The 27,104-nt window shown below is 41.4% G+C and overlaps 1 protein-coding gene across 1 annotated transcript; it reads right to left on the bottom strand.

The window, feature by feature from the left end:
- Positions 1–7,555: 7,555 nt before the first annotated feature.
- Positions 7,556–15,580, bottom strand: cav2 (caveolin 2). The gene is made up of 3 exons (XM_049573077.1): positions 15,145–15,580; positions 14,701–14,888; positions 7,556–11,352 (listed from the first exon to the last, which is right to left on the bottom strand). The coding sequence occupies exons 1-3, from the start codon at positions 15,292–15,294 to the stop codon at positions 11,202–11,204; spliced, it is 489 nt and encodes a 162-aa protein (XP_049429034.1). The 5' UTR covers positions 15,295–15,580; the 3' UTR covers positions 7,556–11,201.
- Positions 15,581–27,104: the final 11,524 nt, after the last annotated feature.

Genomic DNA, 27,104 nt, shown 5'->3' with positions numbered 1-27,104 from the left:
TATATGTGCGCCTAAAACTCTGTGTGTGTGTGTGTGTGTGTGTGTGTGATTGTGCTTCATAACTAGGGCACACTGGGGCCCATTGTAACTTACACCACTGGCTAAGTCAGTCTTCATGATGAGCTTGATTAATAACTGATGGTTTTAAGAAAAACTTTACACAGTAGATCAGTTAATAAGGTCATTTGGTGGAAGAATAAAAACTGCTCATGTGTTTCTCAATTTCTAAGAAGTCTGCAGTTATCAATATTCCGTCTATAAATATTTTTTTTTAAAGATAACAGTCCAACAAGCTTCCAACCCCTAAACCCTTATTGTCAATAATTCAGTGGAGCCCCCAAAGGGAGGGTAGTTGGGCAGTGGGCAAAGCCCCTCTGACACAATGGCTGCCCTCCGCAGTGTTCTCTCTTCCCCTGGCAAAAATAATTGGAGGCTGATCTAACTGTTTTTATGAGGCTGTGATATGCTCCTTTTTTAAACTAGTGGCACCAACCATGTCGACCGTGTCTGGAAAGGGTCTGTGCTCCAAAGCCTATCTAAGTTTTGGTGAGGAAACAAACTGGCATGGCCTTTTTCAAAGGGGTCCCTAGAACTCCCAGTTCAATATATGTGAATAAAAATGGGTTCTATGTCCCCCCTCAGAAAACAGCGATGTCTGTCATGGTGAGGAATCTAATGGAAACTGGCCAGAACCTTGATGTTTTCCTTTTTTAATTTTATTTATTTTTTAATCCTCTAGCTGCCAATAAAAAAACAAACAGGAAATGTACAGTTTGCATACAGTCTCTTTCAAAATAAAAGCACTTCGTCAGCATAGCAACACAACTGATGTTATTTATTTTCCTTCAACAACAAAAGCATGTGGTTTCATTTATTAAAAAAGGAGCTGGCTTGGCTTTACAATCCTACACAAAGCAAACAGTGGCCTCCTGGGTGGAAGTCTGTAGTTGTTGGACTCATCCACCACCCAGCCTGCCCGCCTTTCTCAGACTTCTGCCGCCTTAACTTTCGTTGTTGTCCCGCTACGTTTCACCCTGATACTGCCGGGCACTGTTAAACAATAATCGTGACCAGCTGCATATCATGCCGACATGAAAGCAATGGCTTTTTTCGTCTATGTCTGATGCCGGAAGTCACTGACCAAGTGCTGGATTTTGCAGACTTTGGAGTGAAACCAAATCATCCTGGTTCAGAATTCAACTCTTTGCCTTTTTCTTACAATCAAGAAACCCTCAGCTCGTCACAATATATTTCAGTAGTTCAATTAAATTTAAAAAAAAATGCTGCAAAATGTGCACTCAATGTTTTTATCTTCATGTGACAGAATTAAGAATTAAATGCTCAAATAACAACAACAAAAAATTATGTTTAACCGACATAAACTTCCTGTCAGATGGAGGTCATGTGACACATTTGTTTTGTGTCCGGTGAACTAAAAACTTTTATGTTATTGTGTTGTAATAAACTAAAACTTTGCAGTGTTATCTCTTTCTGAAAAAATTAAGTCGAGTGAGTGAATTGGGGTTTACAGTGTGATTTTTATGCAGCAATTAAATTAGAAAGCAGCGGTTTGTAACTTTTACTCCTGAAAGGGACCATGCACAAGCTGAGTTGTTGGTCTTTACTCTGTGAGGTGTGGCACGGATCAAAATATCCAAATGAAAACCTGTTTCAAAGATGCTGCTGTCGACTCACAGAGGACGCCACATCAGTGGTTTCTGACCTGAAGGTGAATATTAGCAGTGTTTTTAAACAATTATGAGAAACATCATTTTCATACTGTATAAACAGCCTCACGATTCAAAAGTGAGAAAAAGTAAATGTTATCATCTGTCATCAGAGTCAGATTATGTGATATAGAAAGAGCCGTCAACATGTCAGACACAACATGACGAGGGCGAATCATTGTTCATAGCTTAAAGGGATCTGTGTGAACTTTTCATTGTGGCAGTTTAGATTATGATTAGACTACCAAATACATGTAAATGAGTCTGTCAGCGCAGTCACAGAACAAGTTCATATGAACAGCTGATTTGGTCCCAGCTGTTGTGACATTCTCAGTTTGGAGGACGGTGATGGAAAATCTGTGATGATCAAAACCAGAATGACCTCTCTGACCTCAAAAAAGTGATGTCAGCTCTTTGAAAAACAACAGTGAAATAAATCCACCCTAAATTAAACCTACAATGATAAGTATACACAGCATGATGAAGGCTTGGACTCATCCCAGGCTGATGATGATGATGGTTAATATCAAGGTCAAGGTCAAGGTCACATTTATTTCTATAGCATATTTAAAGACAGAAGTCACCAAAGTGCTTTACAAGAACACTGTGAAAATTACAGTACCACATAAATAGAATGATAAATACCAAAATATAAAAACAGATACAAAATACAAAAAAACAGAAACAACTATAAAAACAGACAAACAGTTAGAAACAACATCAATTACACATAAAAAAAATATCAGGTAAATGCAGTTAATAATCAAACACAACAGACACAAACTAAGAGCTGATAATCTGCACACAGTGAAAACATGTCATTTCTTGTCAGATAAATATTTACCAACACACAGGATATGATGAAACTGTCACATGTGAGACGTTTGGCTCAGCGGACATGAGACTGATCAGAGGGAGTGTTAGTATTTACAGCTGTAATACAGTAACTAAGGCAACAGTGAGTAAACTGTAGTAGTACAAGTACAGTTCAGACAAGAGGGACATATTTCAGAGTGAACTATAATTTATCATAAAATGCACAATATGATGAATGTGACGAGCTCTATAGTGATTAGACCCCACTGTAGAGAAGCCGTGGTTAATTTAGAGATATTCCCCCGATGGAGTCTAGACACTGGTGGTGGAGGTGAAGAGAGGGATGGCTGAAGGATGATGGGATAGGAAGATGAGCAGGACTGGGCAGTGGAGGTGGATGGAGTGGAGAAAGGTCACATCTGTTCAACCTAGTTCGACCTAGCCTGACCAGGGACAAAGACTGCAAATTAGCTGAAGATAGACATCTTATATGCATCACATTTTCCCATTTTTTTGTGAAAATGTTGTATGTATCGTCCCTGTTAAATAAACATTAAATAAAAATGAATAAATAAATAAATACATGGACAACTGACGGCAGCAGAGAGGAGAAGAATGTTTAAACACTTGACAGAAAAGACATGACTGGCTTCGGGAGATCGTGGCATATTTTTGTTGGATTAACTTCGGGTGACGCCCTGAGTCATCTGATGGAGTAGAAGCTGGAGAGGAGCAGAGAAAATTGTGAATGAATAAGAGTGTAAAGAGAGTCTTCCTGACTGAACTTTGGCTAAGCTTCATTAGTACAGTGCCAGGAGTGGCAGTAAGAGACGTGTGCCCAACCCTCAGGGGTTTTCAAGACACCACTACAATATTGTTCCATTGATTAATCCAATATACATGTCATAGTTGTGGTAGAAAAAAATCCTAATAGCAGCAGCAGCAGCAGCAGCAGAATTAACAAACACAGTAGCCCTCTCAGCTGCACAAGTGTTGGCATAACAACGACAGTAATACTATGTACCACACAGTGACAGCAGTGATATCAGCTGATAGGTGATAGTTTCACCAACAGACAGCAACAGTAATAGTGGAAGCATCAGCAGTAGTGATGTTAATACAGGCGTCGCTGTGGTCATAGTAGTCGTAGATTGTATCACTCTTATTATCACAGCTCAGTCACCTGGAGAAAATGTCGGCATTGTACGTTTGTGCGATTTACAAATATGTAACATTTGCACATTTCATGTGTATCATAATAACGTTTCCAAAGTGACGGAGTATCATCTGACTTTGTGATCTCTGCACGTCTCTGCTTTTTGCAGATGATGTAGTTCTGTTGGCTTCATCCTGTATGCACTGAGGCAGTTTGCAGCCAAGTGTGAAGCAGTCGGGATGAGAGTCAGCAACTCCAAATCTGAGGCAATGGTTCTCTGCTGGAAAAGGATGGATTGTCCCTTCTGGGCAGAGAAAGAGTTATCGCCCCAAGCAATGGAGTTCAGTTCGGTTATACCCTAAAGATTTATGTAAAATTAAAACTGAGTCTACAGAGATGCCTAGAGTTACATCCACTAGATTCTTGGGAATTATTGTTGATGAAAACTTAAAATGGAAAGATCAAGCAGACTGGCTTAGCAAAAAAGTGAATAAATCAATTGGGATAATAAGGAGGGTTAGTCACCTCGTCTCCAGAATTTGCCTCCTCACTTTTTACTACAGTTTGATTTATCTGTATCTCTCCTACTGTTATATAGTTTGGGCAAGAACATTTCCTTCTACCCTTCACAGAATTCTGGTCCTTCAGAAATGCTTTATTAGAAATGCAACCCGTTCTGAATCGTATGCTGCATCCACTCCTTTATTCAAAGGACTTGGAATCCTTACTATTTATGACATCAATATACTTCAAATCTGTGTTTTTATTTATGAGATATATAAAGGCAAAGGAAATATTCCTGAGCGCTTTATGTGCTATTTTAAAGCAAATTCACAGGTTCATTCTTATGCAACTAGGCAAGCTGCAGATCTTCACCCTCCTCAATTTCAACTCAAGCTCAATTCTCCATGCGCTATAGGGGTGCTAAACTATGGAATAACTTCTCACATCTGGCATTGAAATGTTATACTATTAGACATTTTAGAAGATGTTTAAAGGCACTTTAAAGCAACTCTTACCTTTCTTGCATTTCACACAGCACTTAGAAAAAATTTGAACATCCACAACTCCCGCCTCCCTCCAAAGTCCCATCCTCCTCCTCCTGCAACTCCACCTCCCTCCATTACGTCCTCATTATAGACATAGCCGTTGGCAAGGTAACGTTAGATACACAGAAAAGGAGCGGGAGTGTAATGTTACAACCAAGACAGTCAAACGCAACCCCAGAGTTTTAAAACTCAACCAGAGTCAGTGATGACTAATGAGTTTTAGAATAAGGTTACAGTGCTAACGTTAGATAGTAGCATTAACGTTACCAGTAAGTGGAAACACACAAGGAAGTTAACGTTTATGTTTCAGAGGCTACGCTACAGTAGGCTAACGTTAGCCATTAGCAACTGGATGCTGTGTTGTCATAATGTTATGAGCTGAACTGAACCAGCACAAAAACAAAATGACATTTTGCATACCCCAAGCAAACAGAAACAAAACATATAAAAACAATTTGTGCAACATAAAAGAAAGAACATATAGTGCAATAGTAAGATGAAAAGGGTCGACATTTCACAGTCAAAAACTCCACATCCTGAGAGCAGAACTGGGAGCTCCTCTTTACATCACAGCACCATGAATAGTTTGCGTATACACCACGGAGCTTACCAGATGATGCTGCCGTCCTGTCTGTTCTGTGTAGTGTTAGCCTCCTTAGCTCAACACCGGAGTCTGATATGTTACCATTCATCCGTGTCTCAGTGAACACAAGGACGCAGCAGTCCCTCACTCCTTGGAGAGTGGATCTCCACAGTCGGATGTATTCCATGTTCGTGTCCAGTGAGCGGACATTCGCCAGAAGGACACTGGGAACAGCTGGTTTAATGGGGTTAGCTCTTAGCCTAGCTAACCCCTCCGCACTTCCCCCGCTCCCGCGTCCTGTCACAGCGCTGCCGGCGTCTCCCCGTCTCCCATTCGGTCCAAATGCAATGACTATATGAGAGTGGTATAATTATGAGGTTTCATCTCTGGTGGAATTCACTTACATTTCAGTGTGCCATCAGCGTATTAATAGCATTTTAACCTAAACAAAGAAAAGTGTAAAATTTCCAGAAAGGTAAGTGTTGCTTTAATTGCTGGTTTATAGCTGGTTCTCTATAGCACTTTTGTCTTAGTTTGCTTACATGCTCATTCTTTGAATTTTTATTATTTAATATTTCTTTCATTACTTAAATGTGCACTATATTTAAATGGGTTACTTGATGTTTTTTGTTGTTGTTGTTGTTTTGTGTTTTTTGTTTGTTTAAATTTAATCTAGTGGTTTATTTTCATTCTTTAGGTAGAGGCTTTATTTAAGCCTGTTTGGGCTTTCTGCCTCTGCCTGCACTGATCTGTTTTGGTCATTTCTTTGTATTTATATCTTTTATAAAGTGCTAAATAAATAAATGTAAATCTGAAAATTTAACCCTCAGCTGTCGTCATGAGCTTTGGGTAGTGACCCCCTGGGTACCTTGCGTTAGAGATGTTCCAGGCACGTCCCACTGGTAGGAGGCTCCGGGGCAGACCCAGAACACGCTGGAGGGATTACATATGTCATCTGACCTGGGAACACCTCGGGGTCCCCCAGGAAGAGCTGGAAAGCGTTGCTGGGGAGAGGGACGTCTGGAATACTTTGCTTAGCCTGCTGCTATGGCCCTAGATAAGAGCATGAAAATGGATGGATGGATGGATGGATGGATGGACGATATATACAGTAACATATCAAAAGAGACCATCCTGCCCAAGAAGTACATTTTGCTGTTATACTTTTGTACTTTTACATAAGTGAAATCTTGACTGTAGGATTTGTGCTGGTCACAGATTATGTTTTTATAGAATACTGCTACTTTTACTTGAGTAAAATAATACTTCTTCCACCACTGGCTGTAGATAAAGTGAGGGTCTGTCTGTTTAGAGGAGACAAAGACATACAAAAAAGGTGTGTGCGAACTGAGCACCACTTAGGATAATAGCAGGTATTTAGTGCTGCAGGACGTTGCAGCAGGGTAATAGTTGTAGTAAATAGTGCTATCAGTGGAGCACAGAGCATCGCTGAAATACATTTAACCCTGCTGTTGATAAATGTATACTGTATGCAGGCGAGTGAGTGCAACAGGTAGAGATGCTGTGCAGGCCTGCAGGTCTAGCAGCAGAGCCTCAGGTCATGTTCCATCAACCCACAGCTCATCTTTGTATAGGAAAGTGTCTTATGCAATCTCAGCAAAGTGATTTACGAGACCTTTCTGGCTCTCAGCTGCAAATCCCAAACCACACTCATCTCCTGTGACAGAGGAAGAAACCACACAGAGAAATAACCTGGAGGAAAAAATGTCTTTATTTTTGGTCACGAAGAACTCGTCTGAGTTTGTTAAAGCAAAAGTTTGAATGTTTCCACAAAGCGACAGTTAAAAAAGATCCAGAAAATACAGAGCAATAAAATAAAAGACATGTTTTTACTGCAGGTGTCACATAATGATTTATTTGTCTAAATGTAAATAACTTTTGAATAATATCTGGGGCTGATTAACGCCTGGTGGTTTTGCTGAGGAGAGAAGACGTTTCATCTACACACCTGCATTTTTCACTATTGCACAACCCTACCTTGAGTCTCCTCTGAGAGTTGTAAAAACTAAACACAAGCGTACTGGCTGGCAGCTCGTCAGCAGTCTAACATCCGTGAAAGGATTAAAAAGCTCTGACAGAAGTGCTGCCTTCAGTTGTCAGCTGGAAACAAAACATCACGTCATACAGTGTCTATCTTCTGTTGTGTCAGAGGGCTGATTCGCTTGGTTTACAAGTTCAGCAGGTGAGCTTGCTAAGCTTGCAGTGCAAAGTTGAGTAACAAGTTTAAATATTTGAAAAGGTAAATGTTGTTTGACGCTATAATCCACCTCAGGTGCTCCTTTTTTTCTAGAAAATCTGTATAACCGCCCAAAACAAACTGCATGCTGTAACTGTAACAGGCTTATTGGTTCATATGCCCACTTTGTGACAATCTGACTGTGATCATTTCACCTTTGTTTCCTGATATGTTGGAATCGCACTTTACTAGGGTAGTTTGTTCTGTTCTCTGGGGGGAATTCTCCGGTGCAGCACACTGAGCCATGACCAGGCACCAGAAGAAAATGTCGGCATTACGTGTTTCTGGAAACCACGAATACATTTGCATGTTTCATATCTATCATATTGTTTCTAAAGTGACATGGTACATGAGCTGCCATTGTCGTTGGTAGATGGAGGGGAGAGATGTGGTGTGTCACGTATGGTGATGGCTGCCAAGCTGCAGACCACTGTTTGAGACCAACTAACGATAAAGCTGGGTGTTTTTTTCATTGCAGTCATTGCTGTGTTTGCATCAACCTTTCAGGCTCAAAAGATAGTTGTCTTGTAGCCATCTGTCTTAGCTGTCAGCGTTTTTCCATCAGCATTTTAAGCTTCCATTTTGGGTGTTTTGGAGTGATCCATTAGCGGGGATAGTGTCATGCAAAGCGGTTGTGTTGTACCGAGACACCCCTGCTTTTCTAGCTGGCACTGTACACCTCAAATGGGATATTTTCAGCCCAAACATGATCTTTTCCTAACCATGACTAAGTGTTTTTGGGCCTAAACCTAATGACATGTTACCACAGCATTGCTGAAACTTAAAGGTCTACTACATAATAACGTGCAAATGTATATATCCATGGTTTGCAGAAACATTAAAAGCTAACATGTTTTCTGGTGACTGGGTTGATTTAGCCATGACGAGCCGTGCCTTTAACATGTTTTATATCAACAATGGATCAGATGAGTTTATATCGTTAAATGTGTCACTTGCGGTGATGAATCCACAGAGAATTATCAGCCATGTCCGTAGCCGACCCTTCTTATTCCCAAGGTGTCAAAAAATAGATGCTCTGTCATGCAGGGGTTCCCATACATTCATTCGTTTGTGGCGGCCCATCACGATTAAAACATCTACAGCAACATATAGACTTTGTATTTTTGGAGCTGGACTGTTCATTAGGAAAATTATTGAGATATATATACATTACGGTTATTTATACATGTAGCACCACACTGTTGGAGCACAGAGTTTACTCAGGGCAGAGGTGGAGCAGTAGAATGTCAGGCGCTCTGAAAGTAATACTTAACAGTTCAATCTGCTGGATGTAAAAGTTTGCATTCACTCGCAGCAGCTGCTCCTCTCATCCATCGATCTGATCTGATCAGGTCTGAATGGACCAACAGATCAATTATTCAACTCATGAATCACAAACTACTGCTACAGAGGAGCATCAGGCAGAAAATAACTCATGAAGAGCTCCATCTGTGCTGCATTCACAGACCGCAAAAAATTTAGAGAGGGGACAGAATGATAGCTGGGACACAAAGGTAACGTATATATTAAAAAAACAAACAAAAAAAAAAACAAAAAATGAGAGTTTGCTGTGCCCCCCCCCGCAACAACCACACACGTGGTTCAGTCTCTGCAACCTCAGCGACCCTGTTTTAAGAAGCAGCAGGCAGCTGTTTTCAGAAAGGAAGCTCTGGTAAACCTACTGCACACTACCTGCACAGCACCAACTGCAGAGTTGGCAACTAGCTTCTGATAAAACTAGCCAGCCTCCCATACGTTACATCTGCAAATTTCATATTAACGTTTCTAAAGTGACGTAGTACATACAGTATGCTGACGTTATCACTGGGAGGTGAAGGACAGCTGCAGACCACTGACGACCACTGCTCAAGACAAATAACAAAACCTGATGTAGTCACTGCTATGTTTCCAGTGGCTTTTAGGCACCAGACATGGGTATTTTGTAGCACCCTGTCTCTTTTTTACCGATGGCATTTAAGGTGTCAACCGCCGGTATATGGTAGCGATTTGTCACTGCTTCTCCAGCAGGGATTGTGCCCCCCAGAACCAGGTATTTTAAGCAAAAACATGATCTTTTCCTGTGCCTAAATCTAACCACACGTTAACCACAGCCTTGTTGAAATGTAAAGTTTCCACATATCCACTACATGAAATGAATATGAACATACAAATATAATGTATTCCTAGTTCACAGAAACGTCCAGTGGGATGATTGAACTTTAGTGGCACATCTAGAGGCTAAACAGATTCGGGAGTAAAAAGGATGACAAAAGAACTCCAACATGTTGTGTCTGTTTATCAGAGGTGTGTGTCTGTGTGTAAGTATGTACCTGACACTCAGCTCCATAACTCTGACACTGATTCTCTCTATATCAGCCTCTAAAGTTTAGATTGTGCAGCTCATAGCAAGAGGGAACTGTGCAGGCTTGTACCTTAAACTCAACTTTATCAAATCCACTGCAAAGAAAAGGTAAAATCGCGTTGCTGTTTGAACTCTGTCTCTCTGCGGAAATATTCCAAAATCCAGCCTGCTAACTGCAGCGCTGTAGCATAAAAACAACCTCTAAATTAAATATGCATGTACCGGAGTCTCAGCTCAACCGAGGCTTCAACCAAACACAGTACGCAATATGGAACGCCTTCATCACACGACTGTTAGGCAGGTCCTCTCGTTTCAGACGCCGCCAAATGTTGAGAAGTGATCGTTGCTTAAAAAATAAATTAAAAATCCACCCCTCTGATGATATCCAACCCTGTTTTTGACGTAGTTCAATTACATATTAAAATAACTCTTAGGTCCATAGAAAAGTAAATGCCCAATATTACTGCCAATGCACTGTGAAATCAACACAGCAGATGAAAGTCTAAATAAGCCTGAAAATGTGCAACAAGCTGCATCTTAGCATTTAATAATCATAAGAACTACCCTCAGACGCTGATTCAGTTCATTACATTCAACTTCTAGCTGAATTATTTGCAATATATACAATATATGAAAAGCAGAAATATTACATCTCTCAGCAACTCAGCAGTATGTTTGCCTTAACAACAACGACAACGGCTCTCTCAGCCACAACGTAATGGAATGACAAGAATTTTTTTGGTAACAATCAGCAAAACAACATTCTTGGTGGCGCTCATGAGCTTTTCATAAAGGTCTTACTTTTCTAGTGATGTGACAACTAAACCCTAAACACCCACCTGCATGGATTTGATTTGCAGCTTAAATAACTTCAAGGTTAATAGTAACTGGTAAAATTGCCTGAAAAGTGAAAGTCTTTTTTTTAGATCTCTGGGTGATGTATGAACACATTTTATGAATATATGTCAGTGTATATAAAGTCATAACTAAACGTGAAACATCTCTCCTTAAACGTTACGTAGATTTTTTTAAGATATTTTCCCTGCGAGTGATCCAGATTCATGCTCACTGCTTACTAAGCCTTTTTTAAATTCACTGTTGTATGTATTTATAGTCCTTAGTGCAGGACTTCGCATTTGTCTTTATAAAGAGCTCATGTTTTCCACTACAAGCATCATTCACTGTTTTCTTTCCTTTGACTTCGAGCTGTCCTACATTTCTCTCTCCACAGGGGACAGAGCGGCGTCCACATCAGTACGCTGTGGTCTGCACTTGAACGGAGGACAGGCTCTTTCCCATACTGTGGAAGAATGGTGTGATGAACATGTCCGTCAGACTCCTCCACACCACCTGGACCGACGGTAAGAGCATCACAAAGCTCTGGATCATCGGCATCACCAACCTGGAAGGATGAAGGTCAAAAGGTCACTTCAGAAAAGATGCTGAGAGAATGATTTGATCGCATCTGCAGGTTTTATTAAGCAAGCACTGTTTTCACCTGATGGAGTCAGCTGATCTTCAGGAGAGATGCAACAGAGTTTGATGCATAGTTGAGATGTAAAGAAGACTGCACATAACGTTTATCCTTGGAATTCAGACTTTCCGTCTAAAGCTTGAACTAAAATTGCTGTGAATGAACTCTGACGTCATCCACAGATTATTGATGCATATTCTAGAAAATGTTGCCAAGTAGGTTCAGTTTTTAACTCAAAGATGCTGCTGATGGACAAAGTTTGGATCTTTAAATCATCTGCTGCGTCAACCCTCAGTCCCACTGTGGAAAAAAAGCAATATGAGTGTGTGTACAATCTGTCGCTCTAAAATAATTAAAGAGTAGGTTGTTGCTTTCTTCCATTATCATGCTGCAGTGATAATAGTTAATGCTGCAATTTCACCCCATGACTGATTCAGCATCTGTGTTAATGCCATCTGTACGTTCAGCCCAGTCATCAGCAGGAAATGTTGGCATTGTACATTTCTGCAAACCATGCAAACATTACATTTGCACCATTCATATGTATCATATCATCATAAGTGACAAAGTGTATGAGCTGACGCCCACGGGTGGATGATGAGACAAAGGGATGCCGGGCACAGATATGCAAAAGGCCCCACATCTCCTACAAAGGAGCAAGAAACACAGACTTTTTGGTGGTTTTGCATCTCTCTGTTGCTGTTTTTGTGTCTCTTTGTATTTGTTACACATCTTTTTGTCATTTAGTGTCTCTTTGCAGTCCCTTTCGCAACTTCTTTGGTCATCTTGAGTCTGTTCCTGGTTGGTACATGTCTCTTCAGTGACATCTTGCAGGTAAAGGTTTTGACACTTTGGGCTCCAGGGCCTGGCCCGTGTAGTAATCCTTCCATGCAGCTGCCTGCAAAGCTGCAGACCACTTTTCAAGACCAATAGACAACAAAAGCAGTTGTGATTTGGTGAGTCACTGCTGTATTTCCAGCGGCTTTTTAGGCACCAAACGTGGGTTTGTGTTTTGTATAGCGACCCGTTACTGTGTGTCCAGCAGCTTATGTACTGAATCACTTCTGTATTTCCAGCGGCTCTTTTGGCATCAAACAGGGATGTGCTGTAGTGACCTATTGCTGTGTTTCCAGCAACTTTTTAGCACCAGACACAGGTTTTTGTGGCGACCTGTCACTGTGTTTCCAGCAGCTTATAGTCACAAAAAGTGGGTGTTATTTCCAGAGAGATTCAACATTTCCTGTGGCACTATCCTGTATGGATAGTGGCACAAAAAGCAGTTTTCACTGAGGCCAAGACATGTAAATGTAATGTAGCCATGGTTTGCAGAATTATACATTTCCAACATATTTTTCTGGTGAACAGGTTCTTGAAACTGTTTTTCTTAACATCAATTTAGACCTAAAAAAATCTTGCTAAATATGATGTTATAAAGGAGGAAATAACCTAGAATATATGTCTTGGGTGCATTTTCACTACTTTGTAAAACATTCAGTATTCACATTTTTCTATAACCAAAATATTGTCTGGTACTTGTGTTATCAGTTATTCTGCTACTGTCTTCTCTGTATTGTGGTTTGTATCTCTGTCTAAAAAAGAAGTGAATCATATTGTTGCAGTCCTGCAGCTTGTGACCTTTCCTCTGATGTGTTACAGAAAATAAAAGGGTGTGTTGTGAAAGCTCCTTTGAAGCAGCTTCCCTCAGTGTGATGTCCCTTCCTGACATTCCTCATGTATTGACCATCTCAGCGTCACCGCTCAGCCCTCTACTGACAAATACCTGCGGTGGCTTCCCCCCTCCAAACACAGCGGCCGAAGGAATCATCCTCACCTCACCTGGGTGAAAGGTCAGGCGAAAGTAACTCTGCAGCGCTCTATCTGTATCTGAAGAATGTCCCACTCTGGTCTGCAAATAGGCCTGTGTGTTGCTGTGAGAATGCCAGCTATCCGGCAAAGGGCACGGGGCGTTTTTTTTCCACTACCAGTGGAACTCAGCATTCCTCCCAACTTTCCATAGAGCGCTTATTTCTGGGCATAAATGTTGTTTCATCGAGTGCTAATAAAGGGACTCTTTGGGTCGTGGTTGGGAACATATACGTATCGCTCGGTCTGTGGAGGCACCTGGGTTAACTTGATGCAGGCACATATAGCTGACATAAGCATGACATCATTGTCCAAATAAAAACAAAACACTGACAAAATGTTTCAATGTTAAACTATGTGTGACGTTAACTGTAAAAATAACTCCTCTCGATGTTTACCCAAAGAACAAGAACAAGTATGCTGGCTGGTTGCAGAGGCCCCTGAGGAACAGTCACATAATGTTCCCACAGACGTTTCAACTGAGTTTCTGGTGCTCAAAACAGTGTTTTAAGTACTTAATTAGTACTTTTTCATATCTCTGCATCATTGTAACATGCTATGGTCTCGCGTTTTCTCAACGTTTCTCAATTATTTTATCTGTTTCATGTGTCATCTGTTCTTTAAAGAGTACTTTTATCCATTTTTTTCTGTTATTGTTGTTGATATTTACTGATTGTGAATTTGTATGGCTTCTTTTGTTTCTTGTTTTAAAGTTATTAGTTATAATTATTAATGTTGTTATTACGCAGGAGTGTACCTTTGGTTTGAGAAGTAAGGGGGGACACAGTAAAAAGGGGGGTCTCCCTCTTAAAAAAGGCGTTTTGAGTCCCATTACCTTCACTCTTACAAACATTTTGGGACTACAAAAATAAAAAGAAAATCCAGGAAATAATTAGGTTGGTAATCGTACTAAATTCTGCCAGAATAGTACTAAACATGCTAAATATGCTGCTCCTCTGTGGCATTTTTCTTGGAGTGTGTCAGTCAAAAATGAGCAGCTCAAGTCACATTCACAGACAGAATCTGACAGCTGGCCAAACAGTAGTGTAGTAAGCGTGATTTTTGTGGTTTAAAAATACGTTTTTGAAAGTCTGAGGGACACAAATGGGACATGTCCCCCTGTCCCCAGTGAAAATGACACGTCAGCTCTTATTAAACTTCATATAATGAACCAATCAGGAAGTTTTATGATGATCATCTTTAATCTTTAAGTACTTACTATGACTTTACAGGTTATGTTTCCAGGTTATTTTATGTCATGGCATCACTCTAATATGATGTTTGTGTGTGTTTTTTTAATGAAAGAAACCCTAATTATTTCCTTTAGGAGCAACATGTGGCGCTGTGCCAGATGAGCCAGGACAGAAGCAGCGGCAAAGAGAAGCCTGCAGGTTGAGATGAACTTCTTCCTACCAGATGTGGATGCAGCTGAGCACCGCGAAGATGAGTCCGAGGATGAAAGCCATGGGCACGGCCAGCAGCGTGGTCAGCAGCCGGTAGAAGATGTATTTAACCAGCTCAAAGGCGGCGTGGCTTCCTATCCACACTTTGTCGAAGCTGTGTGTGGAGATGGGCTCAGCGATGACATCTTCGAAACCAACCTGTCAGATCACACAAGTCGGGGGCACACACACATAATAAGGTTAAAACAAAAAAATCTGCGCTCACTGGAAGGAAGGTTTTGGAGATGATGGATTAACGCGCAGGCAGCGACTTCCAGGTATTCACGCTGCAGATTACCAATCTCACAGAGTGTTACATGAAAACAATACGGTCATATAAGCTGGTGATTGTAGATAATTCAACATGTGTAGTTTCACTTTCAAAGAGTCTTTCCGCACCGTGTTCAGACTTTACCTTCAAGTGCGCGTTAACGTCGTTTGGATCTCGGTCCGGCTCCTCTGTGTACACTTTCCCCTTCTTCGACAGGATGGGCTCTATCGATCTGTTAAACTCATCTTCGTCCATAAATATACTGGTGTCCGACTTTTCCTTTTCCAGACCCATGTTGTGCAGTGAGACGGACAGACGGCGCAGGGAGAGCAGCTGGTGACGGTGCGCTCTGCGCTGTGCGCCGGACTGAGCGGCACCCCGCCCCGTATGGAAAGCGGCGCAGCGTGGGGCCGAGGAGACACAACAGGCTCAAAGTCACATCCCCGGGCCATTTCAAGAGCTCACTGATGACTGGCACTACTGTGCACTGAACTGGCCTCCTGTTATGAGCCATGGAGACTCAGTAGTCCTCAGGGTTTAGTGCCAGCTGTATTCACCAGCCCTCTTCATGTGATTAAGCATGATTAGAACCTGCAGGCTCTTTTTTATTTTTACAACTGAAGGACTAATGGTTTTAAGAAGTGGTTAGTTAAGTGGAGACATTTCTTCTTCTAACATAAATAGTTTTGGAAAATGTAACAACCTGCACTTTTGAATTATGGAGCAGAAACACAGCTAACAGTTTCCCCCAGGCCTTTTGTTTTGGGAAGAAACAGCCACATGTTTATTTTCACAACAGCTTGTAACTATAAAAGTCTGGTTGTTATTGTTGCTGTAGCTGAACACACTGTTCTACCTGTTGAGTAGATTTACCACAAATTTTCTCTTTGGTCTGTGTGGATTTATTAGTCTCTGGCTGTTACACCTCTGAACACACAGCCAACATAGTCAGAATAACTGCAGCTCCTCAGATGCCTAAACAGGAACCGCAACAGGAAGACATTTTCCACAGGCAGCCGGTGTTTCACATGATGAAGTATGTGAAGATAGACTAACCAGACCCCACCAGCCCTCAGCAACATATATAATTAATATAACATATAATTAAGCAACACAATTTCCAGAGAACATGTTGGCATTGTGCATGTTTATTTAGCAGATATGTTGAAACTTTACATTTCAACAATGACAAAAAACAAAAGCACTTGGTCATGCTTAGCAAAAGATCATGTTTTGGCTTAAAATACCCAGTGTTTTGGGGCACAATATCAGCTGAAAATAGCAGTGATGTCTTGGTAAAAAAAATACCTCTTTTCTGGGCACTGTCCCCACTGAAAAAGCAGCCACCAGTCATTAAAGCACCCATGTTTGTTGCCTTAAAAGTCACTGGAAAAACAGCAATGGGTTGCTAAAAAACACCAAAGATTGTTGTCCAAAAAGGCCCTGGGAAAACAATGACATATTGCAATAAAATAACCATGTTTGGTGCCTAAATAGCAGCTGGAAAAACAACTACGTATCCCTGAAAAAAACACCAATATTTAGTGCCTAAAATAACAGATAACAGTGAGTGATGGGTCCCTAAAAACACTGATGTTGGGTTTTCAAAAATCACTCCAAGCACAGCAATGAGTTGCCTAAAAGTACTGATGTTTGGTGCCTAAAAAGCTGCTGGAAAAACAGTGATGCGTTACCAAAAAACACCCATGATGGGTTTTAAAAAAATCTGCTAGAAACACAGCGATGGGTTTCTGAAAAACACCCATATTTGGTGCCTAAAAAGCTGCTAGAAAAACAGCCATGGGTTGCTAGAAAACACCAGAGACTGGTGCCTAGAAAGGTGCTGGAAAAACAGTGACAGGTTGCCATAAAACACCCATGTTTGGTACCTAAAAAGCCACTTGAAAAAAAGCAACTGGTTGCTGCAAAACATCTTCGCTAGTTGCCTGAAAAGGCACTTCAAAAATAGCAAAGGGTTGCCATGAAACACCTATGTTTGGTGTCTGAGAAGACACTGGAAAAACAGTGACAGGTCACTACAAAACACCTGCATGTCTGGGGCCTAAACAGCTGACCAAAACAACTCACTTTGGTTGTCTGTCAGTCTTAATCAGTGGTCTACAGCCTGGCATGTGTCTTGCTGAGATGTCACACCATCCACCATCCTCCCCATCACTTAATGACAAAGTCAGCTGATATACTGCGTCACTTTAGAAATGCTGATATGACAAATATTAAATGTGTCAATGTAAAGTATTAATAGTTTGCATAAAAACATACAGTGCCAACATTTTGTTCTGGTACCAGGGCTGAATTAAGACTGTGTGAGGGTACAGAGTCATGACACCAAGTGTATGTTGTCATGTTTGTGCTTGGCGGTGCTATTCCTCTTATTAAACAAAGTATGTATATCTGAGAATTAGACAGTTTGCTTAATACACATGTGACCTATGTGTGCATGTATAGTGTGTGTAAACATCCCATCACTTTCTTTACACACCATCAACATCCTCCTAAACTCTTTACATACCTGAATGTCACTCTGACATCAAACTGTTGTTTCACAGATTCTGAAAAGTTCATATTTTTTGAGTTTGTACTGCAGCCTGCGAACATGTTTTTGTTTATCTTGTGCTGAATCCAGAAAACAAACAAAAGAACTCAGCAGTCAGATAAAGCACAGCATGCCCTTCTGTAATGTAATGGTGTCGAATCAGAAAGTCTTCCAAAATGAAAATACTCCAGTACCTCTGGGCTTCGTCATACAGGAAGAACAGTATTTGAGGAACAGAGCAGATCATACCTCTTCATTATCTGTAGGACAGGGACAAGGACTAAATTCCCCTCTGACAAGTTTTGCCAAAAACAAAAAGTGATGACGTGGTGGGCCAAGAAGTTGTGTCTTTTCCATGTGCGGGTAAATGTCTGTGGAGAAGCCTCTTCCATGCATCTCTTGCCTCTAACATTACAGACACAAACATATGAAAGTTTTCAAACTGCTGTAATGACATCAAAATATTTACCAAACAGAGAACATGAATTGTATTTATTCGTGTCCACTCATGTTTTTCCAGAGCAGCTCTGCCTGTGCAAAATGTTTGTCTTACTAAAAGGCCGAGGCCGCCTGCCGTCCTCTGCACTTTGCATCTCATTTGTTGATGCGGCAGTCCGGCACCCTGCCTATTGATGAGCAACATGTAAACAACAGCCTCTTTTGTTTAGACACCGGAGCCTGGACATAACACACAGGGACAAAAAAACTAGGCCAGGACGGTGAGTGACAGCGAAGCAGAAACACAGCAGGCAGAACAAGAGACAGGCCGGGCATTCAGAGCCATCAGGGCAATCGCTGGCCCAGAGCGCAGCGACAATACAACACCACAATACTGCTGGATTAACACACAGAGGAGGATTCTGACAGACAAGCATTCAGTGAGGGGAGACCTGGGCGGCTGGCCTGAGGGTGAGGAGGGTGGAGAGGATGGTGTTGACAGGAGAGTATGTGAGTGTGTGAAGGAGAGAGCAGCACAGGAAGTCATGGCCTTTGGTTTGTGTTACAGGTTGGATACCAACATTGTGATGAGATTATAACAAAACCTTGGAGGGAGGGTCGTGAGAACTGAGGCAAACAGAGGAGAGAGGGTGAGACACACCTATATAGGTTACAGCAGGTGGTTGAACTGATGAGGCACAGGTGGTTGAATTAACGAGGTGCAGTCCTGATGTTTTGGTGGGCATCTGTTCTTCGGTAATCAGATTAAAATTTCCATCTGTGCTCAAGAAATATTAGAGTTGAACATGCAGAGTGCCGTGAACTATACAGAGCACATTCATCAGAGCACAAACTCTTTCCAACTGGGCCATTGAAACTGAACTTAATCATCCTCACAGCAAAATTAAGCTTCGAACACATTCATTATAGTTGATGTGGGAAATAACACTGATCTTTGCAGAGCACTTTTATGCTCCCAGGTATTTTCCCTCTTGTCTTCTTGCCTCTGGACATTCTTTACATCTTAGTGTCAGAGCTGGTAAAATACAAAATACATTGTAAACATACAAAACCAATCACCAGAATAAATGTCAGCATTGTTTGTTTCAAACCACAGATTAAATTGTATGTTATTATGTTGAAACCAAAGACTGTAAAAACACTGAACATAGCTTCCATGACATCATCTATAGGTTCAACCCGGTCTAACTCCACAGCTGGTGAATTCTAGTGCTTGGTCAGTGACGCGCGACGTTAGACACCGACAAAAAAAGCCGTCTTTTCATGTTGGCATGACACACGGCTGGTTGCCATTATTGTTAAACAGTGACTGGTGGCAACAGGGGGAAACGCAATGGGACCACAATGAAAGTTAAGGGGGCGAAAGTCTGAGTGAGGCAGGCAGGAGCGGTGGTGGATGGGTCCAACAACTACTGACTTTCACCTGGCAGGCCGGTGTTCGCTTCCCATAAGATTGTAAAGCCAGAGCCTGTTCTTTTTTTCCTAAACCCAACCGTGTGTGTGTGTGTGTGTGTGTGTGTGTGTTGGCTTAATGTAACCACATGCATTAATTGTTGAAGCAACGAAATCGTCAATTTGCGGTGTTTATTTTTATTTTGAAAGAGACTGTATGCAAACTGTTCATTTCCTGTGAAACAGAAGTGTATTTTGAAAACAGACAATGCATGTAACAGGCTGAAGTTGACACAGCGCCCCAGAACGTCAACAACCAACACACCCAGGCTAACTTTGACGTCGTATGTGGACCAAATGTGGACATGTGACGAGGTCGCAGTGAGGATGTGTTGTTAAAAACCACCAGTGTTGTGATTAAAAAAACAAATAGAAAAATGTGCGTGCTCTATCAGGAGCAGTAAACACACAAACACATCCTCAGAAGAATCCATCATGTTTCCATCTCAGTTTAATGGTCACTGGGCTAACATCCTTCATCTTACTGTACTTGTATTTGTCAGTGGACGTCAGTGGGTGTTCACGCCTCACTCCTCAGCTGCTCTTTTATCCCGAGTCTCTGACCAGCTGCACCGTCACATCCCACTTAAATCCATCATGTTGTAGCATCGGGGATTTCAACTGTCCAGTGTTTTATGTCTGTGCAGCTGTAGCTGAGATTTACAAAGACACATTGCTGATCAAAGCATCTGCAGCTTATACGACATGAAATTATTATAACTATGGTTCAGGAACAAGACTGCACTTCTCTCCCACTAATTCAAATCACCTGCACCTTGTTGATTCTGTGCCTCATCAAGTCAGTCACCTGCTGTAACCTATGTAGGTGTGTCTGACCTTTTTATTCTCTGTTTGCCTCAGTTCTTACGACCCTCCCTCCCAGTCCCTGTTCTTCTTCTCCTCTCTTCCTTCTCAGCAGGTCAGCAAAGTGGCTCAGCAGCTGGTACCGCCGCCTCACAACAAGACATAGATGCTCCAGCCTCACCACGACTACATCCGACCCCATCCATCCTCACAAATTCAACCCCACTTCATCCCCCTTCGGGTACCGTTCATGCCCTGGCAAATGACCTCCTTTACTCCCTCCCCTTGATCCCTGTCATCCCATCAAACTCGACCTTCCCCCCGTCATCTCCGATCCTTTAGTCATCCAGTAATACTACCTTTATACCCCACGTATGGCGTGGTTTTTGTTATTAAATATCTGTTAAAACATTAGTCGATGTAATACTGGTTACACCAACTCTGCTAACCTGCTGCACTCTATCAACATGTTGTGCTGTTCTTGAACGAGCCTCACCCTCATGGGCCAAGTCACTTATCTGATGTGTTCTTGATTGCAGGCAAATCTCCAGAAACTTTATCTTCTGTCTGCAGTGTTGTTTTGTTTTGGAATTGTACTTTGAGTGTTGCTGCTATGTCCTGGACCTCAAAGACCCAGTGTTGCTCCTAATTTAGCTTCAGCTGGTTCCAGTTTACAGTATTTGTATTTGTTTGCAGGTGTTGCTGCTGCTCTACTGTACAGGTGTCACCGGCTGACCTCCCTCTGGCCTGCGAGCCTCTCGATCCTGCAGGTTAATATTTAATTAATCCACCAAACAGCCACATTCCAGGACATCCCGGCCTTGAGGACCTGCGTCCTGATGAGGAGCGGCGTGGAACGTTTCCTCTGATTTCACGGGGAACAAATGCATATTTGTCCAGGAGTTTCCAGGGGGAACAATGATATCAGCGCACCCGCAGTGCACAGGGATTTCCTGTTACACCCAAAGGACCCTCATCTTTATGGTCTGAAACACACATCACCTCCTGGGTGTGTTTGTGCCTCTACTTGTGTGAATACTACATGTGCCTGTGTGTGTGTCTGCATTTGAGCATGTGTGTATACATGTGTGTGTGCAGGCGTTTTTGCTGTAAGTGAGTTAAAAGGAAACACCCCAACTCTCCTTCTCACTACGTCTCAGGACGTGTTTCTGCACTTCTTATGATACAATAGTTTCAAGGGAACTAAAACAAACAGAAAAGGACTGTGCAAAGTAGAACAGAAGGAAATCCATCGCAGAAAACAGCAGATCACAGAACCAGTTAACTTACGACACATTTTAAATATTAACTGTTATCTAAAGGATTTATTCCCCAGAAACTGAAGGATATCACTTCCAGCTTTTTATTTATTGTAGAAAATCAACTTAAATCATTAAAATATTTGCATCATGATAATTTTGTCAGCAGTAAATCATAGATTGGCTCAGATTTGAGCCAAACCAGAAACATAAATACGTGTGAAACACATGATAAATGAGACAGAGAGCAGACTGCTGCAGATATAAACCCAAAATTTCCACCACTGTGAAAAATGGAGGTATGTCAGTTTGATGGTCTGTGTATAAATACACGTGTGTGTGCAAGTCTGTATTGGTGTGGAAGCACACACACACGTGTTGTATGTGTTCTGAGGCATATTTATCTTTATCCCTGTAGTGTTTGTATGAGGTTGTCTGTTTAATGTAAATTCTGTCATGATTCTGCTTCTGGGCGCCTGCAGAGCCGTGTGCATGTGTTCTGTGTGTATTTTTCTGTCAGCCTCTTCCTCAAAGATACAGGAGCGTCTGTTATGGAGAGCCAGAGGTTACTGAAGGTTCTGCACCCTGAGGATCACAGGTTAGATCTCAGCTGATAATCTGTGGCTCTGATTAAATGCATGGACAGATTACTGATTAAGCAAAGGGCCCAGCCCCAGGGGCCCAACGTGTCTGAGGGCCCTCAAGTCTTCACCTGCAAAATGTTGCTCAAATTAACGGAGATCAAAGAGACACAAAATAACTACAAAGAGACAGAAAATGACCACTAAGAGACAAAACGATCAAAAGACCGTGATTGGACTCAAAGAGACACAAAATTAGTAAAAAAACAACAACCACAAAATGAAATCAGACACACAAATTACAAGAAAACAAACACAGAATGACCAAAAATGACACAAAATGATATGAAACAAATACAGAATGACTACAAAAAATGACAAAATGACTTCAGACACAAAACTTTATTAAGACACAAAAATGACTTAAAGGAGATACAAAATGGCCTCAAAGAGATGAAAAATGACCTCAAAGAGATACAAAATAACTTTAAAGAGACACAAAATGACCTCAGAGACACAAAATAACCTCAAAGACGCAAAATGACCTCAGAGACGCAAAATGATATCAAAGAGACACAAAATTACCTCAAAAAGATGCCAAATGACCTGAGATAAACAAAATGACCTCAAATATATACAAAATGACCCCAAAGAGACACAAAACAACAAACAAAATAAACAACAAACAAAACAGAGACAAAACCACCCCAGGGTCAGTGTGTCTTGCTCCTCTGTAGGAGATGTGGTGGGGCCCTCCACATATCTGTGCCCAGGGGCCCGTTGTCTCATAATCCGCCCATGGTTAATATAAAAGGTTTTTGGGTTTTGGGCAGAGGAAGCGGAGAGAACCAGCCTGGCATCTGGCATAGCGAGCGGCCATTTTCTCTTTGATGCTGCCGTCTCTGAGTGACTCATTCAAATTTTTTCCAGTCATAATGATTATTGCTGTCTGGCACAGAGCGGCTGGCAGAGCTGGGCCCATTAAACAATGAAAAATGACCCCGGCTAAATCAAACCAGGGCCCTGCGTGCATCAGTGACACAGAGAGAGGTGACATTATGGAATACAGCACCCCTGATCTGACTCAAAAAGCTGTGAAATACACAGAAGAAACAAAACTACTGCAGAGAAACAAATATGTTAACATATGCACAGAGACAGTGGAATAACATGACCAGGCCTGTCATAATGCCGTGCACAGAGTACACTCAGCATCACCTCGTGTCTCCTGTGTCTCCTGGAAAGTTAAGGAACAATAACTAGAACTGTAAACCTATCTTCATTAAGGTCAACATTATCGTCCTCATCATCACTGTTCACAGTCATGCAGCGAGGCCACGCCCCTCAGCACCTCAGGCAGGGTAACGTGAGAACAGAGCGCACTCATCTTTCTTCGAGCAGATAAATCCTGAGTGTGAACGGAAACAACACTGAGGATGAAAAGAATTTACAAGTGGGTTGAAAGAATCCTCATACACCTGTATATGATATTTACGTCTCTGATATTTTTTTATAATTCAGTGCACAAAAGTAAAACAGTATCATAGGAGATGACTTTTTGGGTCATGTCCTGTTTGAGAAGCTGCTAACTATAACCATGGTACTGTTTTTTTGGCACAAGCTCCAGTCCATGCAGCATATTAGCTGCACTGTAAATCAGATTTGCATAATATTTCATCAGATATAATGCAACACTGCTGTGGCTGAGCATGTTGAAATGTGGCTGAGTTACTTTATAAAATCCAGACACGGATGATCCATACAGCATGGCGACACACTCCCAGTCAGCAGAGGAAAATGCATTGGACGTTTCTGCAAAATAAGAATACATGTGCACATTTCATATCAATGTTGACATCAAGTGACATGGTAAATAATGTGCCGATGGTGGAGAGGACGGTGGATGTCATGTGAACTAGACAAGATGCCCGCCAAGCTTCAGACAACTGTTTGAGATCGACAACTCTGAAGTACCAAACGTGGAAGTTTTTTAATGACCCGTGGCTGTTTTGCCTCCGGGGTCAGTGCCACGAAAAGCAGTTGTTTTTGAACAGATGTACATCACAGTGTTTCCTGCTGGGATTGTGTGACAAAAAGCGTTTGTTTTTACTGAGTCATCACTGAGTTTTCTGTCAGAATAGCACAATGGAAAATAGTTGTTTGCTTCTGCTGGTATAGCGCGACAGAAAAAGTTGCTGTTTTTTTCCTGAGCAATTGCTGCATTTTCTGCCGAGATAGTGTAAGGAATTTTATTTTTTAACCAATACTTCACATGACATTTTCTGCTGGAACAGTGCTATAAAATATGGTTGTATTCTAACCAGCCTTCCTTGCGTCTTATGCTGGGATAGTGCCATGAAAAGCGCTTTTTTTTTTTAACCAAGTATTTTCTGCCAGACTAGCACAATGAAATATGATTGGTTTTCGCTTGCCTTCCTCGCGTTTTCTGCTAAAATAGTGTGACCAAAAGCGATTGTTTTTAACTGAGCCTTTGTTGCGTTTCCTGGAGGGATAGTTCAAGAAAGAGTGGTTGGTTTTTACCAAGTCATCACTGCATTTTCTGACAAGATAATGCCATGAAAAGCAATTGTTTTTAACAGAAACATTGCTGTGTTTCAAGGCAGGATTGTGCCCCCCAAAAGACTGTGATCTTTTCCTGGCCATGACCAAGTGTTTTTTTTTCATGTCTACACCAACCCACATGTTAACCACAGCGCTGTTAAACATACAGTTTCAACATATCTGCTTCACAATATTGTACAAATGTAACATAACGCATAAACGCACAATTCCTACATTTTTTTCCTGCCTTTTTCATTGCATACAGTGCAGCAAGAACGAGACCAAACAGGAGGGGGGCACTCCACTGCTTGAGAGACTCCTGACGTGCGGCTCTGTTATGCTTTTTATGTCTCTTTATGTATTTCTTAACCTGTGTCTTATTTATTCTGTGAGCCATGTCAAAGACGAATTTCCACTGCTTTGCAATGGACAATAAAGTTTTTCTGATTCTGATTCCGACCATTTTCACTAAGTTTTATCAACTACAATGAAAGTCATAAAGTTGGAAGGGTTGGAAATTTGTGACATCATTCAGTCTGAGATTACCAAAAGACAAAATGAACATCTATATTATTTGGTATAGTGTTCGAGTGGTGACTCAGCCACAGGTACCTGCTAGATAGTCTAGGCTAAACCACAGCCTTGGAAATGCAAAGCAGGTTTTTGGTTCTCTATCATGAACAAAACTCAGCATTTATTACTGCCTGTCAACGTCACCTTCACACAACAAACACAAACTGTTCCCTGTCCTCAATGTCTCAGTCAAAGCATACTAAAATTTAATGGACAGACTTCAGTGGTAAAAGTACACACAGAGCTCCGCAGGGTCAAAAAAAAGAAGCACATGTAGTATTTGTTCCGTTGTCTGTGCACCTCTCTTCCTGCTCAGCCGTCAGATGTGGTGGATGGATGCAGAGATGAGAGGGGGAGAAGGAGGATGTCGGTTTCGGAGGGAGGAATGTCCTGACAGGCCCCGACATATTGAGGCACTGACTGTCACATTTGTTCTAGGCAGTGGAAAAATTTCAACAACAAGTTTGGAAGCCCCTCAAACCTTTTTCCAAAATAGCCTGGATCTTTCTGGCAAGGTGTTGGACGTCATCTGTGCACTCTGTCAGTGTCACCTGTCCCTCGGCTCGCAATCTGCCAGCCGGTCAAAGATAGGACAGACTTCTTCTTGTGTTTGCTCCCAAATCATGTTTGGTTGTGTGCCACATTTGCAACACAAACACACTCTATAAATATAAATTATGACCTGTCTGAGATTTCCTGATACAAAAAATACTAGGCAGAGGAGGGGGGTGAAGAACACCACAACATGAAGCAGTGTGCTTTAAGGAGTTTGAGGTGCTCAGATTACAAAATTGTCAAAGTAAACGCTATTCACTTCAGGTCATGACCTTCGTGACCTTGGCCTCATCTGTTATCTCACAGGGGAGCTGAGAGCAGCACATTTTGAAGCAGAATTTGGGTTTTGGGGCTTGTCAAAGGAAACTTAAACAAGAATTTAAAAAAACGCTGCATTTGTCCCTGCTCCACGTTAATTTTTTCTGACCCTTCTCTTCAGCAGCACCTGCATTTTTTCTTGAGTTTCACATGATAAAGACACTCCTCGAGCACACCACTACCTCGTTCTCCACTTGGCTGAAAAGTTGGATATTGATAAAAACAAATGGCCATGACAGTGACCTAGAGAATAAATCACGATATGCATGAAGCATGTGATCTCTTTTTCACCCAGCAACTCCACTGGGGCGAGCAAATGTTGACCGAACGTCTTTTTTTCACAGCATACGATACGATACAATGCGATACGATACAATATGCTTAATCACCCCTGAAGGGAAATTTGTCTCAATACAATACTTTTGCGATTTTAAATAAGTTGCAGTATACTGAGTATTGGGATAAAACACATTGCAATACATTGTGATTTACTACATTTTATTTTTTATTTTATTTTACAAATTTTGTCCCCAAAGGAAAACTTTGCCATCATCTGTTTTATCTAATAAGATAAAGTTTCACTCACGTCAGCCATTTTTTTGCAGCAACAAAACCAACCAACTGATTATATTATTCTAGGCTACCAAAAGTTTACTTTCTATTTGTCGTATGTGTAATTATATAATATAAAAATTGATACTTGGCACTGTGTGATGATACCAAATCGCCACACAAAAACATTGTGATATTATGCTGTATTGATTTTTTCCCCCACCCCAAGTAAATATGGTAGAGGAGTCTATCAAAGGTTTTTTTTTTTTTTTTGCAGGGCTACCCAGAGCTTTACATCCATCCCACAGACAACATCTTAATGCACACTTCAAAGTTTCAGGTTAGTAGGTTATGACATGGTGCTTGTAATGGTTGCTTAGCACCATCACCTTGGTACAGCAGTAGCACCCAGTGCCTGACCTTGAGTTTTCCAGG

This window comes from Epinephelus fuscoguttatus, linkage group LG4 (genome assembly GCF_011397635.1).
Source record: "Epinephelus fuscoguttatus linkage group LG4, E.fuscoguttatus.final_Chr_v1".
Classification (NCBI taxonomy): domain Eukaryota; kingdom Metazoa; phylum Chordata; class Actinopteri; order Perciformes; family Serranidae; genus Epinephelus; species Epinephelus fuscoguttatus.
Note: the sequence above shows the minus strand (reverse complement) of the source record. Positions and strands in the feature narration are given on the sequence as shown.

Coding starts and splice junctions, on each gene's coding strand:
- cav2 (XM_049573077.1), bottom strand. CDS start 15,294: ATGGGTCTGGAAAAGGAAAAGTCGGACACCAGTATATTTATGGACGAA. Junction 14,889..15,144: donor ACGTTAACGCGCACTTGAAG/GTAAAGTCTGAA, acceptor GTGATCTGACAG/GTTGGTTTCGAAGATGTCAT. Junction 11,353..14,700: donor CTCAGCTGCATCCACATCTG/GTAGGAAGAAGT, acceptor TCATCCTTCCAG/GTTGGTGATGCCGATGATCC.